Source organism: Alosa sapidissima, chromosome 12, assembly GCF_018492685.1.
Source record: "Alosa sapidissima isolate fAloSap1 chromosome 12, fAloSap1.pri, whole genome shotgun sequence".
In the NCBI taxonomy this organism is placed as follows: domain Eukaryota; kingdom Metazoa; phylum Chordata; class Actinopteri; order Clupeiformes; family Clupeidae; genus Alosa; species Alosa sapidissima.
This window is the reverse complement of record NC_055968.1, coordinates 13,891,861-13,906,468: the sequence shown is the minus strand read 5'-3', so window position 1 is coordinate 13,906,468 and position 14,608 is coordinate 13,891,861. Positions and strand designations below refer to the sequence as shown.

The 14,608-nt window shown below is 48.6% G+C and overlaps 1 protein-coding gene across 1 annotated transcript in view; it reads left to right on the top strand.

The window, feature by feature from the left end:
- The window catches only part of fryl (furry homolog, like), a 74,390-nt gene that overhangs the window by 28,249 nt on the left and 31,533 nt on the right, over positions 1–14,608 (top strand). The window contains 26 exon segments of the mRNA XM_042056956.1: positions 196–367; positions 670–802; positions 934–1,041; positions 1,374–1,638; positions 1,972–2,160; positions 2,369–2,455; positions 2,779–3,047; positions 4,136–4,355; positions 5,071–5,195; positions 5,466–5,523; positions 6,202–6,293; positions 6,437–6,609; positions 7,075–7,235; positions 7,550–7,660; positions 8,236–8,390; positions 9,589–9,688; positions 9,986–10,154; positions 10,876–11,138; positions 11,473–11,613; positions 11,846–12,014; positions 12,221–12,302; positions 12,422–12,534; positions 12,830–12,980; positions 13,179–13,282; positions 13,413–13,595; positions 14,199–14,391. Of these exon segments, the coding sequence (XP_041912890.1) occupies positions 196–367; positions 670–802; positions 934–1,041; positions 1,374–1,638; positions 1,972–2,160; positions 2,369–2,455; positions 2,779–3,047; positions 4,136–4,355; positions 5,071–5,195; positions 5,466–5,523; positions 6,202–6,293; positions 6,437–6,609; positions 7,075–7,235; positions 7,550–7,660; positions 8,236–8,390; positions 9,589–9,688; positions 9,986–10,154; positions 10,876–11,138; positions 11,473–11,613; positions 11,846–12,014; positions 12,221–12,302; positions 12,422–12,534; positions 12,830–12,980; positions 13,179–13,282; positions 13,413–13,595; positions 14,199–14,391 (3,986 nt within the window).

The following is a 14,608-nucleotide window of genomic DNA, read 5'->3' as shown; positions in this document are numbered from 1 at the left end:
ACGCACACTCACACTCACACAAGTATGAGCACGCATTCAGATCTATCTAGAAAGCCTTACTGGCTATGGAGGTTCTTTATTGTCACTCAGTATGAGAGATATTGGTCATTGTTGCACGTAAGGGGTTGTGTGTAGATGAGCGGTTCTCCACAACTCAGCGTTCCCTCATGTGTTCCCTTTGGGTTCTCCATCCAGCGGATGAACATCGGTCTGCGGGCGTTCCTGGTGATCGCCGACAGCCTGCAGCAGAAGGATGGCGAGCCGCCCATGCCCACCACCGGCGCCATCCTGCCCTCAGGCAACACGCTGCGCGTCAAGAAGATCTTCCTCAACACCACGCTCACCGACGAGGAGGCCATGGTCATCGGTAAGTAACCCAGCAGCTTTCACGGTCTGTCTGCTGCACCTCAACCAACCCTCCTCTCTGCAAAGACAATTTGTCCAACCACACGCATGGAGCTATATCGTAGTTTGAGTTTGATTATGCCCCTGGTTTAATATCCCAATTTCAGCTGACAAAAACGTACTGTTGTACCTGGGTGAGGTTAGACTTGTGGCTAGTGGGAGGCATCCAGATCAGTCCTTTCAGTATTCCCACAAATTGGCATGGATGTGAAGTAGGCATATGCATTAAGAAGTGTTTGTGCGTGTGTGTGTGTGTGCGCGCAGGTATGGCGCAGTACTACCCTCAGGTGCGAAAGGCTCTGGACAACATCCTGAGACACCTGGACAAAGAGGTGGGCCGCTCCATGAGCATGACCAACGTCCAGATGTCCAACAAGGAGCCCGAGGACATGATCACGTGAGTGTATTTGCGTTGCGTTTGCACGTGTGAGTGTACGAGTGCATGTTGCGTACCTGTTGAGGATGTAGAGTATGTTGTTGTTATTGTTGATTGTATGTGTCTAACATGCACTGTGCCCACTGGCTTAGGGGCGAGAGGAAGCCGAAGATCGATCTGTTCCGTACGTGCGTGGCGGCCATCCCCCGTCTCATCCCCGACGGCATGAGCAGAACGGACCTCATTGAGCTGCTGGCCAAGTAAGTTACCCTTCCCTTTAAACGCAGAATGAGCCTTGTAGAAAAGGGACGACTTGTGTCTTTCCCTCTCTCCCCACCTTCCTCCAGCGTTCTCTCTCCCTCGCTCTGCTTTGCTCATCACATAGATCACATATCTCTTCTTTCTACCTTTGCCTTACTCTGTCTTTCCTTACAAACCCTTGTCCTGCTTCATCCACCCTGTTTTTTAACTCTCTCTCTCCCACTTTCTCTCTCTCTCTGTCTCTCTCTCTGTCTCTCTCGCTCTCTCTCTCTCTCTCTCTCTCTCTCTGTCTCTCTCTCTGTCTCTCTCTCTCCCTCGCTCGCTCCTCCAGGCTGACCATCCACATGGATGAGGAGCTGCGGGGCCTGGCCTTCACCACTCTGCAGGCCCTGATGGTGGACTTCCCAGAGTGGCGCGAGGACGTGCTGTCGGGCTTTGTGTACTTCGTGGTGCGTGAGGTGACCGACGTCCACCCCACGCTGCTGGACAACGCTGTCAAGATGCTGCTGCAGCTCATCATCCAGTGGCGGCAGGCCGTTCACACCAGCAACCGCAGCGGCACCACACCCACACCCAACCCCAACACCAATGCCACCGTGAGTCTGTGTGTGTGTGTGTGTGTGTGTATGGGGAGTGTACTGTATGTTATAATGTGTGTGTGTGTATGGGGAGTGTATGTTATAATGTAAGTGTGTGTATGGGGGGGTGTGTGTGTGTGTATGGGGAGTGTATGTTATAATGTAGTGTGTGTGTGTGTGTGTGTGTGTGTGTGTGTGTGTGGGGGGGGGGGGGGGGGGGGGGTGCATGTTAAAATGTGCGTCTGTGTGTATGCGCAGGTAGGAGTCTGTGTGTGTATGGGGCAGCGGGGGTATGTTAATATGTGTAGGTGTGTGTGTGGGTCTCACCCCCCCTGCTGTGTGCTCTCTCAGGGCCCTACGTCCGTGTCCGTGTCGACGCCGAGTCTGTCTTTGGAGCGCTCGCCCCAGCTGGGCGTGCTGCACGTGGTGGAGGGGCTGGCCCTGGTGGTGCTGTGTAGCTGCCGCCCCGCCACGCGCCGTCTGGCCGTCAACGTCCTCAAAGAAGTCCGCGCGCTGCACACCGCACTAGGCATAGCCAAGGTAACACACACACACACCACCTCACCTGGATCAGTAAATTGCATCACTCCAGCATCAGTCATACCACTTACTGTATGTAATGGTCATTTTACCTGGCAAGTAGCAGGAATGCGCTCATAAGATTGAGCTTTGATATTGAGTATTAGCGGCTATTAACAGCGTTGTTTCTCATGTGGAAGAGATTGAAGGATTGCTGTTGATTTCTCAGGGAGATGAGGAGTTGGCCATAGATGTGATGGACCGGCTGAGTGCCTCAGTGTTGGAGAGCTTCATCCACCTCACAGGGGCTGATCAGGTGAGACACGCACACACACACACACAAAGCACAATGCGCCCATATGCACATACTGCACCACTCCATCCAACATTAACGCTGACTCTGCGTCGCTGAGACTCTCACTCAACTCACTCAACTCACCCACTAATGGGTTACAGGGTCACAAAAAAGACTGCTGATGTTGTAAACGGTCACTTTACCCAACTTGAGGCATGAGACGGTTTCTTGAGAAACAAATGGACTGTAGCAATACTTACCCGATTCAGAAAATCTACATATATCAAGCTCTCATCCAGGCTCCAACTTGGCTGACCACTCATTTCCCTCTTGTCTCCACCCAGACCAACCTGCTGTACTGCCCCAGCGGCATTGACCTGCAGACGTTGGCCGAGTGGAGCTCGTCGCCCATCAGCCACCAGTTCGATGTGGTCAGCCCCTCGCACATCTGGGTGTTTGCACACGTGACGCAGGGCCAGGACCCGTGGGTCATCAGCCTGTCCAGCTACCTGCGTCAGGAGAACCTGCCCAAGCACTGCCCCACGGCGCTGGGCTACGCCTGGCACTTCGCCTCTACGCGCCTGCAGCTGCTCTCGCCGCAGGTCGACATCAAGTACGTGACCGCTGCCCGCACCACTACACTACACAACACCCGCCCCCCACCCCCCCCACCCCCAGCTGTAGAGAGACTTTACCACAGCAGCAGACCCCCTGCCACAGCAGTAGAATAGACTTTACCCCAGCACTAGAGTAGACTTTACCCCAGCACTAGAGTAGACTTTACCCCAGCACTAGAGTAGACTAGAGTAGACTTTACCTCAGCACTAGAGTAGACTAGAGTAGACTTTACCTCAGCACTAGAGTAGACTTTACCTCAGCAGTAGAGTAGGTTTACCACAGCACTAGAGTAGACTTTACCACAGCAGTAGAGTAGGTTTACCACAGCAGTAGAGTAGATTTTACCACAGCAGTAGAGTAGACTTTACCACAGTAGTAGAGTAGACTTTACCTCAGCACTAGAGTAGACTTTACCTCAGCACTAGAGTAGACTTTACCTCAGCAGTAGAGTAGGTTTACCACAGCACTAGAGTAGACTTTACCACAGCAGTAGAGTAGGTTTACCACAGCAGTAGAGTAGATTTTACCACAGCAGTAGAGTAGACTTTACCACAGTAGTAGAGTAGACTTTACCTCAGCAGTAGAGTAGGCTTTAGTAGACTTTACCTCAGCAGTATAGTAGACTCTACGGCTGTAATTGCCCATTGTGCATATTTGTTTTGATAACAGTTGATAATTTATGGTGTGTGATCATTATTAATAGATATAATTATCACATAATTTGGTGATTATATTAAAGTTTTAAATAGCCTTGTGGCTTTAGGCTATAGAGTGTGTAGTTTTGTCCTTTTTTTCTCTGTCTGGTCCCCTCCCATCCTACCATACTCATGCACTCTCTAAAGAATGTTGCCTTTATATCTTCTACATCTCCTGGCCTTTGTCATTCAGCATATTTGCTTGATTGTAATGGTGTCCACTTAGCTTTGATGCCCATCTCTCCGCCGTCACACCTGCAGGAGTTCTATCTAAGCCTTAAGCTCTAATGCTAGGTTTCAACCCTTTCTCCATCTCCCCCCTCTGGCCCCTTCAGTACTGTTTTAGCCTTATGACCTTTGACCTTTGACCCTTCTTGCACCCTGGCAGCAGCCCCATCAATGCCAAGAAGGTGAACAGCCTGAGCAGCAGCAGTGACTCCTACGTGGGCCTGTGGAGGAACTACCTGATCCTGTGCTGCAGCTCGGCCACCTCCTCCTCTTCCTCCTCCTCCTCCTCTTCATCCTCCTCCGCCCCCGGCTCAGTCCGCTGCTCCCCGCCCGAGACGCTGGCGTCCACGCCGGACAGCGGCTACAGCTATGACTCCAAGGTCAGTTGGGCCGCAGACGGCGCATGTGTGGCATATACGTGATGTGCGTTCAGATTCGCAGACATAGGTGGACATTAGTGAATGTTTGCAAAAGGTTTTCTTTTGCCTTGAGTCATCCGCAAACATTTGGAAACACTCACAAACAGTTTGGAGGTGGTTCTCCGCGAACTTGTTGGAAGTTGGACAGTGAGTCACCACTGAGATGAAATGTTTACACAACATCGTTGAGATGTATCTGTTCAGACAAACACGTTCGCCGTGAACGCTCGTCTCTGTTCAAGGAATTTGAACGCACCTACTGTATGGTGTCTCCTTACATGTAGAATATCCTGTAGCACCAGATGAGCAGCTGAAGAGCTGGTGATTTATAGTTTATAGCCTCACCGATGGAACTTAATGACCATTTGAATTAATGGGCCGAGGAGACGGCCATGTTCCATGGGTCTCCTGACACATGAGGTGGTCAGTAACACCAGACAGACAGCACTGTAGCAGATGGTTTATTACAACCTTAACAAATCTTGACAGTTGGTCTTTTAATTGCACAGACAATGTGACATTAGCACATTCCAATTTAATTACATTAGCAGCCAAATACTGAAAAAAACAAATACTGAGTAAATTGCAAATTGCCACTTTATATTTTTCTTTACTAAATTATATTGGTTTCTAGTTGATTTGCTCACACTGAAACGTATTTTGTGTGTGTGTACAGATAATAGGCATTCCGTCCCCCTCCTCCCTGTTCAAACATGTGGTGCCCATGATGCGCTCGGAGAGCATGGACATCACTGAATCACTCGTGCTGGGGCTTGGCAGGACCAACCCCGTGGCCTTCAGGTGGGTTTGGCTCACTCTAGGTGGTGCTCACACTTTAGTATCAACACAGCACATCTTCCCTGTTACATCACCTTTAAACTAGTGCAACATTAAGGGATCATTTTGTATCCAATGTATAGAAAATGTTGTTTGAAATTAAATATGTAGAGTGTCTAAGAGGCACATGATTGTAAAATTGTAAATCTGTGAGTAGGCGAAAGCGTACTATTCCAAGTGTGTGAATGTTGTGTGTTCTGTGAGTTAACTGCTGCGGCTGTTGTGGTATTCCAGAGAGCTGCTGGAGGAGTTGAACCCCATCATCAAAGAGGCTCTGGAGAGAAGACCAGAGGTGAGAACCCCACACACCTCTCCTCACCTCCTACCACTCATAAGAACCCCACACCTCTCCTCACCACCTACCACTCATAAGAACCCCACACCTCTCCTCACCACCTACCACTCCCATAAGAACCCCACACACCTCCTCACCTCCTACCACTCATAAGAACCCCACACCTCTCCTCACCTCCTACCACTCCCAAAAGAACCCCACACCTCTCCTCACCACCTACCACTCCCATAAGAACCCCACACCTCTCCTCACCACCTACCACTCATAAGAACCCCACACCTCTCCTCACCACCTACCACTCCCATAAGAACCCCACACCTCTCCTCACCACCTACCACTCCCATAAGAACCCCACACCTCTCCTCACCACCTACCACTCATAAGAACCCCACACCACTCCTCACCTCCTACCACTCATAAGAACCCCACACCTCTCCTCACCACCTACCACTCCCAAAAGGACCCCACACCTCTCCTCACCACCTACCACTCCCAAAAGGACCCCACACCTCTCCTCACCACCTACCACTCCCATAAGAACCCCACACCTCTCCTCACCACCTACCACTCCCATAAGAACCCCACACCACTCCTCACCTCCTACCATTCATATGTATTTATGGCAGTAGAGAATCTGAAACATGCTTCTGTGTGTGTGTGTGTGTGTGTGTGTAGAACATGAAACGACGCCGGCGTCGCGACATCCTCAGGGTCCAGCTGGTCCGGATTTTTGAGCTGCTGGCTGATGCTGGTGTCGTCAGTCAGACGTGAGTCCCTCACATGCACCACACCTCAAATCTCAGTTCACAACACGATATAACTCTAGGAGTACTGTGGCATACAGTGTGTGTGTGCACATGAGCATTAATGTGTGTATGTGCTGATCTCTGTGTGTGTGTGTTGTGCGCAGTGCAAGTGGAGGCCTGGATGGGGAGACACACGCTCTGAACGGGACGCTGCTGGAGTATGTGGACCTGACACGGCAGCTCCTGGAGGCAGAGAACGACAAGGACTCGGACACGCTGCGGGACATTCGCTGCCACTTCAGCGCCCTGGTGGCCAACATCATCCAGAATGTGCCAGGTACATATACACACATACACACATACACACACACACACACACACACACACACACACACACACACACACACACACACACACACACACACACACACACACACATTTATTATACAGCTCCTCACAATGTGCTTCTGATCCACGTCTTTCATATCACTCCGCAAGTAGTCCGGTCACTTCATGCAATTCTTGCACAAAAGTGAAAGCAGACAGTTGATCAGTTGTGTTCTAAAGAATGTTTCATTTAAGTTCAGTGCGTGTTGCGAACTATTTGTTTCTCAGCAAAAGCTATGACGAAACGGTTACAAATAAATGTAAAGAAACATATCATGTGCGGTTTATTTTTTTGTTTTGGCAAGTAGTGGTATAATAAGCGGGATACAGCAATGTATAGAACGCCGGTCATTATCGGGATACGCCGTAAGTCCCGACTAATCTTTTGTGTGTGTGTGTGTGTGTGTGTTCTCAGTGCACCAGAGGAGGAGCATCTTCCCCCAGCAGTCTCTGCGGCATAGCCTCTTCATGCTGTTCAGCCACTGGGCCGGACCCTTCAGCATCATGTTCACGCCACTGGACCGCTACAGCGACCGCAACATGCAGATCAACCGGCACCAGTACTGCGCCCTAAAGGTACACACACCCACACACATACACCTACACACATACACCTACACATACACACACACATACACACCCACACACAGAGATACGTACACAGACACACATACAGTGCTTGGACTTCCTCAAACACAATTATAAAGAGAGCTCAAACAGACTCTCACAGATGCGATATGGGACATTTTATTTGGATTCTGCCTTTCTGAGTCTAAGCCTAAAGAGACATTCTCACACTTCCAAGCTCTCAAGAATCTTGCGTATTTTATGGTATATAAAATGGTATGGCAAACTCGTTCAATTATTGTGTGTGTGTGTGTGTGTGGCAGGCCATGTCTGCTGTCCTGTGCTGTGGGCCAGTGGCGGACAACGTGGGCTTGTCGTCTGATGGCTACCTCTACAAGTGGCTGGACAACATCCTGGACTCTCAGGACCGCAAGGTAAAGCCCACGCGACAACACACCAGTGTGGCTGTCCTAATACTCACCATTGCTCCTTCTGATAGCTGCTTGTGAGTGTGGTTGTGTTCCCTAGAACAGGCGAGAAGAGTTCCAGAGTTAGATGTATGTCTGTCTGTTGCATTTTTTCATCAATCCAAGGCTCTTAAAAGATTCATAAAAAGTTAATTTGAGTTCATCCCAGTCTGTTCATCATCAGCTTTGCCCAGCATAGACATTCACCTCCGTCTATCCTGTAGGTTATTCATTTATGTCAGGTTAATAAAAGCTTCACAGATACATAAATAATGACCATTCTCAGGGTCCTTCTAGGTCGTTCTTGAGCGCCTTACAGGGACGATGTGTCATTGTCTGCCGTTTTGATCAAACTTTCATGAACTCTAGGTTCTGAAGATCCCAAAAGCTTTTAGCAGTGTTGTGTTGGTGTGGAGTGGTACCTCCCCAACCCCTCTTTCTTATTCATCACTTTAACATTGAGGAGAGATTGTGAACATCCAGAGTCCTGTTGTACTGACCCCCACCTGTCCACACACACACACACACACACCTGTGCTCAGGTGCACCAGCTGGGCTGTGAGGCAGTGATGCTGCTGCTGGAGCTCAACCCGGAGCAGAGCAACCTGATGTTCTGGGCCGTGGACCGCTGCTACACGGGCTCACGCCGCGTCGCCGCCGGCTGCTTCAAGGCCATCGCCAACGTCTACCATAACAGGTAAAGAGCGCACCTGTGTGTGTGTGTGTGTATCCCCCCCCCCCCTTTAACCCTTAGAACCCTAAGCTGTTTTTAGGGCATTTTCACTACCTTTATTCATAAGGATTTATTCTGGTCATTGTAAGTGCCACACACACATATTATATATTGGTTTTTTTTCAGGAGAGTCTAGGCTATCCAGATCTGCCATTATATCATTTTGTATTAATACTAGCATTGATTTTATTTTGATTTTTAAAGTATTAAAATATAAAAAGTGTATTATAAAAATTCTTATATTTCGACATGTATCTCACCACAGCAAGCTCACAGCTCTACATGCATTTCATGTGTGTGTAGGGCAGACTGTCTTGAATCGGGCAATATAATTGCCATGTTGGAGGGGTAATTCCATTGCTGAGCAATTTACAGAAATATGTGCTGTGTGATTTACGGAAATAAATGCCATTTTTTATTCAGTGAGGAAAAATGACCTTTCTGCGCTCCATATCTGTGACACGAACTGATCTGACCTGACTTGACCCGAGGTTGCGTGTTGGCCTGCGTGCCTGTGTATGCAGTCATAATAATTCTCAACTTTTTACTGCATTGCCATGAACAAAGTAAAGGCAAAAACGGTGTTTATAGAGAAACACATGATAGCGTTGGATTATAAACATGCTTTGCCACACGAACAGACAAAAACGTGGGGTAAGTCCAGCTATATGAAGTTATTATTTTGCTGTCACTTCGTCTGTTTTATAACCCAGAAGGATGTACTTGACTTTGTCCTGCGTTTTTGCTACGGCTGCAAACGGGATTCACTCGCAGTTAACCAAATATTTCTTTATTAGGGCAGGGCAGGCATATTTCTGGCTATTAAATTATTTCTAAACCAGTCTGCTAAAGTCTGTAGTGAAGTCTGTGTTGGGTTTTCCAGGCTCCATTTCTTTTTACGAGACACCCTGCTCACTTGAGCCATCTACCGGTTGTTTGGGTTGTTGCAGCGTCTCACTGGAAAAATACAAATTAAAGTCGCGTGATGCCGCGTGATCCCACGCGCGGACCGCGAGTGAAGCTGGCCAAGTCGAAGCACTGCCCACTGTAACAGAGAAAAAAGGGTGTGTTTTTTGACGCACTTTGCGTCAATCGGGTTCTAAGGGTTAACCACCTTCTCAAACTTGAATCAAACATTCCTGTGTGTGTGTGTGTCTTGCAGGGATTACCAATTTGACACTGTGGTGCTGCTGAATCTGATCCTGTTCAAAGCAGCCGATTCCTCCAGAGAGATCTACGAGGTTGCCATGCAACTGCTCCAGGTGAAGCACACAGACATCCCTCCCTATACACATACTCTGTGCATGACAAAATGAGCTATATAAATACATACTTACACACACACACACACACACACACACACACACACACACACACACACAGCCAACAAGAAAACACAAAAAGACTGGAGAAATCCCAGACTTCATCTCCCACCCCTAACTTGTCTGATATTAAGCTGGCATGACTGCTGACAGTTGTAAGTGTGTGTTAAGGTGCTGGGATTAAATGTACTGTATATTAAAGTGTGTGTGTGTGTGTGTCTCTGTGTGTGTGTTTAGATCCTGGAGCCCAAGCTGTTCCGTTACGCCCACAAGCTGGAGATCCAGAGGAGTGATGGCATCCTGACTCCGCCCTCTCCACTTCCCCACCTCTACTCACTGTCCTACTACCAGCTGAGTGAAGAGCTGGCCCGCACTTACCCAGAGCTCACACTGCCTCTATTCTCAGGTACACACACACACACACACACTCACCACTCCCCACCTCTACTCACATGCTTACACACACACACACACAGCAACACACTCACACACAGACACAGACAGACGCACAGCAACACCTCTGCCCCACTTCCAGCTAAGAGCTTATCTTATCCAAAGCTCACATTGCCTGTGTTATCAGGTCAACTCTACCCTCCAAGTGGGTACTACTTTTAGTGATAAATCTTGGCAGCGCGACTGCACACTGTAGGTTATTGATCCTCTATGTATGTGCATACGTGAGTGTGTGTTGACGTAGCCTACCTTATTTACTATGTCAATGTCAATTTATTTGTGTAGCACATTTAAAAACAACAACATTTGAGTTGTGTTATTGGCTTAATATACACAAGTGATGTGCTTCAGTTCATGAGCTACGATGTATGTACATTGCCCCCCTCCCGATTGCTGTAGTGTAGTTCAAACTCTGCCTCCAAGCACGTTCACATTGTCATACACAAACTAACACAATCTGTCTTAATCATGCATGCATATTGATGCTTTCATCTGTCCTCATCTTGCATGCACATTCATGCAGTCATCACTTATTTACACTTTTATACAGGGCATTTTACAAGCATTGAGATAAATATAAACACATTTATTTTATCTGTTTTCATTTGTCGAGTCACGTAACGTAGACCAGCTCAAGTCTGCACTGTGACACTGTGACTGTTTTCCTGCTGCAGAGGTGAGCCAGCGCATCCAGACAGCACACCCTGGTGGCCGGCAGGTGATGCTGCACTACCTGCTGCCCTGGATGAACAACGTGGAGCTGGTGGACTTCAAGCCGTCGGTGCGGCGGCAGGAGGAGCCTTCGTCGGGCGAGGACGAGGATGAGACGCGGGAGATGATGATGGTCAACAGCCGCCGCTGGCTCAGGGGAGAGGGCTGGGGGTCTCCACACGCCACCACCATGGTGCTCAACAACCTCATGTTCATGACTGCCAAGGTATGACACACACACACACATATTCACACTCAAGCACACTTCATTACCACCAAGGTATGACACACACAGACTCTCACACTTACACACACACACACACACACAAACACACATACACATATTCACACTAAAGCACTCTTCATTACCGCCAAGGTATGACACACACATGCGCACGCGCACACACACACACACACACACACATACACACACTCAGTCACTACACCACATGCCACCATCCTTGGTGCTCAACAACATGGTGCTCTGGGTATGATACAAACACACACACACACACACGTTCATTCACTGAAGTGCACCTGTGTTCTCTTTGGCTCTTCAGTATGGAGACGAGTTTGCCTGGTCTGAGATCGAGAATGTGTGGACCACACTGGCCGACAGCTGGCCCAAGAACCTCAAGATCATCCTGCACTTCCTCATCAGCATGTCCGGGGTCAACAGCGACCCCAGCCTCCTGCCTTATGTGAGTGACAGGACAAGCATCCAATCAGCAGGCAGCACAGCTTTCATTAATAACCTGTCTAGGGATGCAGCTTCTCATGACTGGCACCTACTTGTCTTTCAAAAGATGTTAATGTTTTTTTGCGGGGGGGTAAAGTAATTGTGTTATTATATTTAACTAAGTAATGTATACAGTTTTAATTTGTCTGTACCTCTGTGTGTGTGTGTGTATGTATGTGCGTATGGCTCTCCAGGTGAAGCGTGTGGTGGTGTACCTGGGCCGGGATAAGACCATGCAGCTGCTGGAGGAGCTGATGTGTGAGCTGGAGCTCACTGACCCAGTCAGCTCGGCCATCACACACATGGACAACCCCCCTTACTACCGCATCACCTCCAGCTACAAGATCCCCTCTGTCAACTCAGGTACGGGCCTACAACTCCCACAATGCTCTAGGGTATTCCAACTCACGTATTTTATATGGTCTTAAATTACTATGGTTAAGTAAGACATGATTGAATTCTAAGGTTATTTATTCAGCTCTTGTTGACTAGTAGTGTCTTTGGGGTCTGATGGGAGCTCTGTGTGTGTGTGTGTGTGTGTGTGTGTGTGTGTGTGTGTGTGCTTGCAGGAACCACATCTAGTAGCAACACCATGGTGCCAGGACAAGATCCACACCACGACAAGATAAAAGATCCCAACATGGAGGATAAGTAAGAACAAAATGCATTCTTACATCTGTGGATATCTCATCTGTCCACACACACACACACACACACATTGTTGTGGTGATGCTCTGAGTGCGCTGACACTGTTTGCGTTCTCTGTGCAGTTACACCCACTTGGACATCTACAGCGGCTTGAACAGTAACCTGAACAGACAGCACCACCGGCTGGAGTCTCGCTACAGCAGCAGCTCAGGAGGCTCCTATGAAGAGGAGAAGAGTAAGATATATATACACACACACACACACACCCACACACTTTCACACAGACTCAAATTGAAAGAGACCAATGGAATTGGAAATGCAAACAAAGAGGTTTCTGATCCTGTTTTTTTAGGTCTTCATAGCTTTGCAATTGTTCTTGGAAGTTTCCCTCAACAATCAATATTGCTCATTAACAAACTCGGAACACAGAGTCCAGAGTTCAGCTTGTTCCAGTATTCAGTCGTGGTCAGATTCGTAATCCAGTTTGGGCGAAACACGCTGTCTCTTACCTGCTGACTGTGCCCCTGCAGGTGACTCCATGCCCGTCTATGCCAACTGGCGTCTGAAGGTGATGGACCACAACCGGCCGGAGCCACTGCCCTTCCCCCCAACGGGAGGCTGCTGGTCCCCGCTGGTGGACTACCTGCCCGAGACCAACACACCCGGGGTGTCTCTGCACAGGTAACACACGCACACACATATATACACACACTCACACTCCAGCACTGTGTGTGTATCTGTGGCTGGAGGTGAGGCAGGCTCTCAGCTTTCAAGCCAGCCCATGATTTTGTGTAAACTCTTTTTCTCTTTCTTGCCATCTTATCACTCGTCTTTCTCTCTCTCTCTCTCTCTCCTCTCCTCATCCCTCTCTCCCTGCAGGTGTAACATAGCTGTGATTCTGCTGACGGACCTCATCGTGGACCATGGTGTTAAAGTGGAGTGGGGCGCGTATCTCCATCTGCTGCTGCATGCCATATTCATAGGTGAGGCAGTGCTTCTCCTTGCACCAGGGGAGAGTAGCATGCATTTTTTTCATTTGCATTTTTTCAGGTAGTGTGTGTGTGAGAGAGACAGAGAGTGTACTCATGTGCTGGCCTTCTGTTGTCTCTTCAGGTTTTGACCACCAGCACCCAGAGGTTTATGAGCACTGCAAGCGCTTACTACTCCACCTGCTGGTCGTCCAGGGAACAAACAGTAGCGTCCAATCACTGGCCTCCATTCTGCTCCGCAACCGCGAGATCAACGACCCCAAGGTGCTCACGATCAAACCGGCCCTGCAGGAGTTCAACCTGACTGGTAAGAGTCTGTCCACTCCACTCTGGAAATGTCCTGGGGTTGAATACGTGAATGCAGGAATGGATGAATTCAATTTGTTAAACTGACCATCATTTTTTACACAAGACTGATGTGTCTTTCATTTGTCTGAGCAGTCCGGCAACATTGTTGTGTTTTCAGTTTGTGATATTTGAGGCTAACACTAGAGGGCAGTGTTTGCCTACTGCTGCTTCACTCATCAGTACATTGTATGTGTATGGGATAAAGTATACAGTTCAAATAGTATTAGTCATAGGCAGTAGCATCCAATGAAATTTAATAGCAGTTTATTGCCTCACGTGTGTGTGTGTGTGTGTGTGTGTGCTCACTCCTAACACACACTTACCTTGTACTTCCCTCCCCTCTACCTTCTTTTGCCACTTTCTCCTCCTACCACACTTTGACTTGTACTTTCTCATTCTCTAGTAATAGTATTGACAGATGTAGTAGTAATTCCTAGCTAATTTCCCCTCTGAATTTTGGATAAAAGTGCCCGTTAAATGAATAAATGTGAATGCACATGTACTACTAAATCCCTTCCTGCTCTAACCCACTTCCTCCTTGACCTCTCCCCGGCGTCTCCAGGCGTGAGTGAGCTGGTCCCCGACTACCAGCCGTCCCCCATGACCGACTCGGGCCTGAGCTCCAGCTCCACCTCCTCCAGCATCAGCCTGGGCAGCACCGCCCTGCCCCACCTGCCCCCCGCCCTCAACGAGGTGGACCTCTCCGCCGAACAGGACCAAAGGGTCAAGGCCCTCATCGAGTTCATCACCTCCAGGTACAGGAGTCACCTGATGCGGACGCCAGTCGGGTGTCGGGCCTCTGATTCTGTTGTAAATGTTGCCAATTGAGTTGTCAATTCAATTAAATTCAATTCAATTGTTAATTCGGTTGAGTTGTGTTGTAAGTGGATTTAACCTGTCTGTGTTGTTGTTGATGCAACTGGCGGCTAACCAGGGTATGGGATATGCTTGTGCTTTCATTGTTGTAATTGC